Here is a 9,346-nt window from a genome sequence, read left to right as displayed (position 1 = left end):
GTAGTGAGGCACTTGCAGAAACCTTAAGTCCAGGTTCAATCATTCCTTGGCCTACATACGTAACATAGGATGCGATATAGTCTATCTTCTCATATCATCAGCAGTGCAATTATTATGATGCAACTTGCATGAAAGTCAAAGGCCCCTTCATTCCCCTTTTCTGTCTTCCTCCACACCAATGATCTCATAACGCCAATATTGAATAAGAAATAGACAGTGCAGAAGGACATAAAATGATGCTAGCAAATAGGGACCAAGGGAGGGGCATCCATTTTTATTTCACTGTTTTTGTTGCATTTCGAATCCAGCCATTTCAAAATATTTTGATCCGACGTATGGAAGTAAACAAAGCAGATTTTTTAAGATAAAGATTTGCTCAACAAAGTATCAAGATGTTATTAATGGAAGCACACGTTACAAACCTAAAGCATCTTTGTTTTCAAACCATTTTCTTTACACTGACTCATTCAAATCCTTGCTGGCCATTTTTGAAATTTCTTCTCATGATACACCTTTGAATTTTAGCGGGCATCTCCGATGATAGACCGAGTCGGCCGGGATTGGACGGAATTTGTGAGAACCAATCAAAATCATCCGCTAATCATCGGTCGTTTCCGTGTCACGATCCACGAATCGGAAAATCTATTTTTAGATTGCCCTTTGTTCTACATACGGGTCCTCAACCAATCGTTGTCACAGCAACAAAATGGTGGCGCCCATTGATTTGTTTTGAAATGTAATTAAAGGTGTTTTTTTAATTAATCTGATTGTTTTAGCCCGTGTATATTTACGAGATTAACTGTACAACACAGTTCATAGTTCATTGTATCAGTTAAAAGTAAAATGTCTTCAGGAACGAGGTAATTTGATTACTTTTTGAGTTGTGTTCACCTTTTAATTTCAAATATCGGTGTCACGGATTTGCCAACTGCCAACCATATCTCACCCATGATTTGTGGAAATTTAAAATGCAATTGATTTTTAGTCCTGATATGGAAAAGTCCTTATATGTGAATTTATAAATCATTTTTTTGTATCCACTTTTTTTTTTACAATGATGTCAGAACGACAGAAGATCTTATGTTATATTATTTAATAATTTTATCAGCTATGGAATGATTATTTTTCTCTTACAAAATGACAAAATTGGGTTGACATTTTGTTTTAAAGATGTTTTTCTTCAATTTTTTAAAAAAAAAAGTCAATGGATTAACAAGTGTTTAATTTGTGTTGGAAAATTTCAGTGTTGTACCGTATGTGAAGAAATCATCAACTTTACCTGCTGTAGACGCTACCAATGACAGTCAACCACCTTTAGACTATTCTTATCTTAAACTTGCTAATTTAGCAGGTAAATTTACATTTTTGTTTTTCCTTGATAATTAAGTTATCCTCTTACAGACCATTAACGTTATTATTATTGAACTGTTCTTAGAACGCTCATAATTTCAGTAGTGTAAAAAATAGTGTGATTTTATTGCATCCTGGTCTATATGAACCCTTCATAGCGTCCTATTACCCTGGGGGGTTGTTCAAGATGAACCCCATAATAAACTAAATTAGTGTTCATTTTTCATCAACCCAAATACAATCCAAGACCTTGGTTATGTTATCTGCCCTAGCAAGATATTAAAAGCCACTGTCATTGGCTGACGCTGATAATTTTTTTTCATAATCTAGATATTTATGATGAAGAACCCAGGCCGTATTTACTACAGAAGAAAGCTCCAATCCCATCTAACAATAAAGAGAAGAAATCAGGGAGTCGGTGTTTAAGGTTAAATAATAACTCATTAACAGAAATATCACTTCTACCCGAAATAATCACCAACTTATTTAAAGATGCCAGGTCTCTGGGTTGGTTAGATTTATCTTTTAATGATTTAACCAACATTGATCCAGTAAGTTTTTTATATTAATTGGGTACTTATAGTTTTTCCAAACACCTGATGATACTTCTTGTTTGAGGAGTCCATTACTATACTATTATTACTCCAGATTAGTTTTTATAGTCTACCCTTGGGTATGGATTTGTGTCTTTTATTTAATACAGAGATTCAATTTCTTTTCGAACCCGAGAAACTAGACATTTTTTCCACATCAGACCCTCCCACCTGCATCACTGACAACTGAGGACTAGGGTTGAAAATTAAGAAATTGAAACGTTCCTGGCCTTTTATATTGATGCTGTTATATTGTCCACTGAACTATGTCCTTTCCCTGCATCAAACTAGCACAGATTATGTGTTAAAATTCTTATTTTTTTTATCATTTCAGATTTTATGTCAGTTTACAGGTTTAGAAATACTGTATCTCCATGGAAACCAAATAACAAATATCTCAGAAATGGATAAATTACAAACTTTAACAAATTTAAGGAAACTGACCTTACATGGCAACACAATAGAAAATACCAAGGTAAAATATAAACCACGCGTTGTACAGTCAGGGGGGGCTAGAGCTAGGGCAAAGCCCACAGATGGTCGACTAAAAATTTGAATGGTGCAAATCCATACTATCAGTGTCCCTAATACACATAAAATGTTTACAATAACTTTAAATTAAAAGTATAATTCAGCCACTTTTTAGATGGTTCCACTGCGCTTGTAGACAACTAAGCCTAAAATATCATTATGATTTTTTGTGTTTCCAGGGTTACAGACAATATGTATTGGCTAATATGCCATGGTTGGTGAATTTTGATTTTAGTGCCGTTACAAAGGCTGATAGAAGAACTGCTGAAACATGGGAAAAGATGAATAAAACACCAAAGAAAAAGAAGAAAGATACTGCTTGAATGAAAGAAAGAATTTTAACGTCCCCCCTCCCCTTCCACCCCTCCCTCCTTCCACCCCTCCCTCCTTCCTTATTTTAAGTCAAAGCCATTAATTGTGATATCAATGTATATAGACCGCTGCATTTTAATTTAAAGTTATTTTAATTTGTAACATGAAAGGAATTCAAAGAGATTTTCATTTGCAGGAATTTCCTCCTTGTATTTGAATCAGTCCCATTTCCTTTAATGAAAGTCAACAGATTTGACATTCAGACTGTTACTAAAATTGATCATAGCGAATAAACAGATCAATGAAAAGGTTAGAAAACCTCTTTGAAATCTTCAAAAGATTTAATTTGTATATATCTGTAGTGTAATCATGCTTTGAGGAGATTTTGATAAAATATTTTAGTCTCTCAAGTTGTACTTGTGATAGTTGCATTATAATCTGGTTTAGTCTGTCTAAGAATAAAGGAACCACTAACGTCTAAATGAAAATTGGAACGGTGCAAACAGCTATGCTCCCTCGATAGATAAACATACATAGGCTGGAACATTTTGTTTCTCTTATTTAGGAGAGTGTCAACCATTTTCTCTAATTTCCTTTCAGTCCTGGTAGTTAATAATCTTCCTCCCACATAGTGCATCAAAACGCTTCCCCTTGTCTCTTTACATCCTGTGTGTAGTGTTGTTAATTATTATTAAACTTGTCATACAGCAGATTGAGTGTTTTATTCAACACTTTATACATAATACATAATATTTCTTTATGAAATGACAGAACTTTTTCAAAATGAGGACAAAAAAGGTGCGCAATACATTCAAAATTATACAGTATATGTTTGAAACCACAATTACTTCAACAGAGTAGATTTCTACACTCAATAGTTTTCTTACATTGATCTGTTTATATTCAAAACTTTCTATTTCATCTCATATGTGAAAACTTTACCAGTACGTGAAAACTTGAGTGAGGAAGGTGTTGAACTATTTTTCGGTAGAATCCAATAATGATCACATCAACTCTGTTAATCGTTAAAATAACATGCAGGACTTTAATAAAGTCTCCTTAAAAAATGAAAGGAACGTATACATATATAATACATTTACCATAAAATATACCCATCTCCAATTTAATTTATTACACATAAGATAAGTAAAATAAAATGAAGATATTGTACAAATGAAGTCTATCTTATTAAAACACAGCTTTAAATATTTTATTCTCATTGGTTCTAGAGAATAAGAGTAGCTGTCACGAGATCCGAACAACTTACAACTCAGTTACATGAGAGTTGCATTCAAAACTTATAATCGCTATTCTTATTCTTAACTGATGATTGCTATGGTGTGAGGGCACCTTTAGTAATAGATGATAACTTGCTATAGTGAGAAGACCCCTTTATAAAATATCTCAAGTTGTATTTAAATCAGATGACATATCTCGTTGTTTGAACAAGATTAAAATACCGTCAACAAGGCAAATACACCGTAGACCAGAGCACAAGGGTAAGCGACTAGAAGTTGTTGTTTATCCATGGCCAGAGCAGAGACAAATAACTTGGAAGCTGATATGCTACACCATAAAACTGTAGCTATTGTAAATACCAAGCCTAGTATTCCTCTAAAATAGATAAAAATTTGGTTGGAAAATATCATTGAATACAAGAGGGGACAAAGGGTACCTTCCAATTTTGGCAGACAAATTTGTGAAATTCGCATTATCAAACAATGCAACAGGCAACAGAACAATAAAAATTAACTTGCTGGATGCACAGGATATAATTATAAAAGGTAATAGTAGTACCAATTAATGAATACTTACTGTAATGACATAACGACTGAAGTAAAGGACAAGAGAACCATTGGTAATAAACAATAACCAAATACACTGATAATAATACCCACTGATACACCAGTTAAACTCATTAAATTTAATAATAAATACATAGCTAAACATCCTACTACCCCAATACCATAAATATAACCAAAATGCAGTTTACCAGACTGAAATAAATATATTATTATACAAAACAATCTGAACAGTAAAATTCAATCCTAAATGCAAAGCAACATGTTGGCAATAGGTAGCAGCTAATGAACTTTTCATGAGGAAGTATATCAATTACAAGTAATGAAAATGGTATCAGGTGTCTAGAAGAGTAAGCATACCCTATCGTGCTCCACCCCCTTGTATGTCTCAATTTATTAAGGGATACACAAAGCAATATCTGGTGGCCAAATTAATTAAATAAGGGGACATAACTCTTCAGTTCCTAAGTACAAGAAGCAAGGGAGATTTTAATAGTTCTTTTTTAACAATAGAGCTATTGATTTGACACCAACTTGTTATTTGTTGATAGAAAAGCAAAAAGTTTTGATTATGATCAGGTGATAAGGTGCAATGGGTTTGAATCCTCTAAATGTCGGAAAAATTCCAATTGGTGTCACTTTTTAATCCCTATCACAAACTGACTTGTTGAAACTTTTATTACACTGGTCAGAAATAATACTTACCAACATAAGAGATCCACCGAACGCCAAACAGAAGACGAGTGGACCAGCTAAATCTGTGTCCTGCATGATAGAATGGTCAGCTGATTTCATTGGATTAAGAACAGTTAGAGTCTGAAATATATAAATATACACGACATTATACAAACATTATAAGGATAAATTGATAAATGAAATGAATGAAGTTTTACGTCCAACTTGATTTCACCTAATTGGGCTGATGAAGACGGGCAACGCCATGCCGGGTGCAATGAGGGAAATTTTGCCAGTACTGCAGCATAATCCTACTCTTTTTCAATTTCCAACTGTCGAGGGATCTTTAACGTGCACGGCCTGTAGCACACCAGGCCTTCCAACAACTAGACGCTTTTTCCATGTCAGCTTCTCCGATCTGCATCATGGACAGTGGGAATACAGGGTTGATGGACATTAAACTCTTTCTATCATTCTTTCACACCATTGATGTATCTTAAACTCATTTCATGCCTTCATTTTTTAAAATTCAAACCGCTTTTAACACAATACAATTAACTTTCATCTTTAATCAACCCATTAACCTATGACATCACCACCAATATTTCTTAATATATTCACAAGACATCAAACAATATTTCTCTTTTTGGCAGCAATAGTCAACCATAATTACCATAAATTCCTGACATTGTGCTGCAGAATGATGTGATTCATCATTGGAATGAATTCCACCTCAAAGATTAAAGGCAATCAAGACCATGAAAAAACCAATCCTGAGAATTTTTCCATTTGCAGTTAATCAAATTGACACAAATAAAGACTTAAAAGACAGTAGTTCAGAAATGAAAAGAGTTTCAGTCAAACATGACTGGCAAATATAGCTTATTCAACAACACTTTTCATAGAATCAGAAAAAGACAAGCTAAGAAAGAAACAATAACAATTTAGGTTCACAATTAAGGATCCTTTCTACCAGCTGATCCTTGGCCAAACCTCTTGGCATTGATCTTTCTAGAATTATCCATTCCAATTTACAGCTGGTTCAACTGGAATTATGACTGAAGGCACAAATGGCAAGTATAGCTAAATCAAGATCCCTTTTCAGTCATAGAATATGAACAATCCGAAGAGTGACTAGCTTACACATCAAATATCAGTATTAATGCCTAGTTTCAGTCAGACAAGACTGGCAAATACAGCCAAATCAACAGCCCTTTTCGATCTTTGAATCTCCAAGAGTGACCAACAAAAACATCAAATATTAGTATTAATGCCTAGTTTCAGACAGACATGACAGGCAAATACAGCTAAATCAACAGTCCTTCCAAGTCTTTTGATTAGAATCTCCAAGTGACAAGCTAACATATCGAATATCAGTATTAATGCCCTATGATACAAGCTTAATACAAACATCCGTACCATTATAGTACCATAAACACAGAGTTATTATTGACACTTCTAAATGAGTCATAGTACCGACACTGACGTCATGATGACACTGTCATTAGATATAATGAAATATTGTCAAGTGTCAGTAAATATCAATGTCTGTCCGTCTGTCAGGTTGTTATGGTAATAATAACAAGATGTTATAACTTAAAAATCAGCGCCAATAAAAATGCTGCTTCTAGTACTGACCAGTGGAGAGTGGAGGTGCCAGACAGGGTATAGACGTGAACTTGTCACCCTAGTAACATTGTTTGTACCCCCACTTTATTTTGAAATAATTTTGAATATGATTTTATACTCTTATCTCTTTGCAGTGAATATTTCGTCAAATACAGTTTTTCCTAAATTATGTGCCAGAATGCACCAAATCAATTTGAATTCCCATGTGAACCTGACTTAGTGTTTGTCTGCAATACGATTAAAAATCTAATCCTTCAGAAAAAGGGATACTGATAGCATGAATTAAGTTCTTTTAACTACATTTAGACATTTATATCTCTCCAGAATTCAATTTTCATTGCATTATTTTACCAGACAGAATATATAAAATGTCATTTGAATACTTTATAGAGAAAATAATGAGTGTAATTTAGACTGTAGTATAGTTTTAAATGGTTTTTATAAAGAAATCTTTGATGTAAGTTAGTTATAAACAGTCTGGAACGGGAATATTAATGACAATTTCTTGTCTGTATATTTCTATTAACTATATAAATCCTATACATCATCATTTCAACATGACACATTCCGTTTAAAGTGGTGGTGTGCGACAATTTACTTTCTATACTTGGAAGTATCTATAATATAACCTGAAAATAGAGTGTTTCTGAAGAGGTTTTCAACGATTTGCTTCATTCTTATCTTAAAAAAAGAAAATTAGATTTGGCATAAGATGTTTAGGAAACAAGGGCAAGAACTCTTCAAAGTACTATAGAACTAAGATTATAAAATTGATATACACTTGTACCTCATATACCTTCCAGCAAGTTTTAAATTAGATAATAAATGAGAAACTGAATCTATTCCATTTCCTTTCAATAATTACCATGTAGAACTGTATATAATTTAGTTTCCAGGCGTTTTAAAATACTAATATAGAATTTAACGTCTGTTAACTACCTGATATTTTATTTTCCAATTATTATTCTTCCTGTTTATGTAACATTTCTGATCTAACTAGTGGTAAGGGTTGAAAGTTGCACCCAATGGACTCCCAGAGGCAGAATTTATCTTACTGGAGATAGGGCTTAAACGTTCCCAGCTGACTACAAAAAACACCAGCTCAGGCATCAGAAGTTTTCTTACCTTGAGAAGGATTCGAACCTATGGCCCCTAATAGCCTAGCAGACAACAATCTCACTTGATATCAACTGATCTTTTCCACTGCAGTGGTAAGGTTAGAGAGTCAACATTATTAAAGAGATTGTAAAAAGGCTGTCTGTAGGGAAGCATGAGAAAGCATTGCCAGTCTGCCCTTGACAATTCTGTGACCCCCTTCTAGCCTCCCTCCCCAGCCACCTTATCATTCATAGAAACATCACTGTTAGTTTTTAAAGAAGTCATATAAATTAAGTATATTGATAAGTGAAGTATATAAACCTACTTTATGTAATTAATCTATCAATTAAAAGATGAAAGAGAAAGTTGATTGATTAATATATTGATCTAACAACAGAAATAATATCAGTTAAAACCATTTATTATAATTAATAGTTTTACTGTGGTTTTCAAGTGCAACAAATATACAATCTATCATTGGTTTGAAAGTTCTAACTTTGTACTAATGACAAATTTACGAAAGCACAGGCACAGGAATAATTAGATGTTAACTAAATCCTAGTTCTGTACACTTTACAATACCAGACAATTACACCTTATCTTAACACAGAAGAATTGAAAGTAGAAAATTCAATTTCATTAACTTCTAGCGTTTTACATATTTTAACATTGTACTCCAAGGGAATATATGATATAGTTAAAAACACTGGCCACTATACCTGTCTAAATCTTTCAATTAATTAAGATTAGCTAATTAGCATATAAATTAACAGATGTGTTCATCAAAAGCTAGATTTAGGATCTAAGGCTGTATAAAGGATTAATAAATATTTACTGAAGTTTCAAAAGAATTAACATGTCTGGTCTAAAAAGGTCAAAAACCAGATTTAGTTGTAATCCAGTTAATTCAAACAATTATAATTATAACTTTGTATTTTCAACAATTTTGGTCTAAATCTTACACATGGTTGAAAACTGATTGACTAAAATTTAGAAGTAAATTTGTTTCTGTGTGGACAGCTGAGGTCTTCAAGTTTGTCTGCATGAGTGGTCTAGGAACTCTTAAAAACTATCAGGAACCAAAACAAGCTATATCTGCACCTCATTTTTAATGCCATATTTGGTCATTTTGGCAATAGTTTTTCCTGTTTATTTTCTATCGGAATCATTTTTGGAATCAACTAGGAATTTCCTGTGGTGTAAAGACTTTCTGATAAATTTGTTTATCATTATTTGAAGCCTTCTGACTACTGACTAACAGACTATCACCAAGACAAGATATTGGTGAAACTTTACAAATTCTGTTAATCACAGGGACACAGGATTGGAGAAGTGTCGACTGAAGCCATCAAAATA

General features: G+C 33.2%; 2 protein-coding genes across 2 annotated transcripts in view; one reads left to right on the top strand and one right to left on the bottom strand.

Moving 5' to 3' along the window:
• Window positions 1–1,293: 1,293 nt before the first annotated feature.
• Window positions 1,294–2,776, top strand: LOTGIDRAFT_87093 (hypothetical protein; the record flags this gene model as incomplete). The annotated part of the gene is made up of 4 exons (XM_009060346.1): window positions 1,294–1,351; window positions 1,681–1,901; window positions 2,278–2,418; window positions 2,654–2,776. Coding segments are annotated over 4 exons (543 nt in total), but the record flags the coding sequence as incomplete, so codon positions are not given.
• Window positions 2,777–3,490: 714 nt separating this feature from the next.
• The window catches only part of LOTGIDRAFT_233682 (hypothetical protein), a 51,606-nt gene continuing 45,750 nt past the window's right edge, over window positions 3,491–9,346 (bottom strand). Inside the window, exons 5-7 of the mRNA XM_009060420.1 lie at window positions 5,294–5,404; window positions 4,602–4,783; window positions 3,491–4,400 (exon numbers count right to left, since the gene is read on the bottom strand). Of these exons, the coding sequence (XP_009058668.1) occupies window positions 4,238–4,400; window positions 4,602–4,783; window positions 5,294–5,404 (456 nt within the window). The 3' untranslated portion in view covers window positions 3,491–4,237. The remainder of the gene's footprint in view (window positions 4,401–4,601; window positions 4,784–5,293; window positions 5,405–9,346) is intronic.

This window comes from Lottia gigantea, assembly GCF_000327385.1.
Source record: "Lottia gigantea unplaced genomic scaffold LOTGIsca_42, whole genome shotgun sequence".
Classification (NCBI taxonomy): domain Eukaryota; kingdom Metazoa; phylum Mollusca; class Gastropoda; family Lottiidae; genus Lottia; species Lottia gigantea.
Note: the sequence above shows the minus strand (reverse complement) of the source record. Positions and strands in the feature narration are given on the sequence as shown.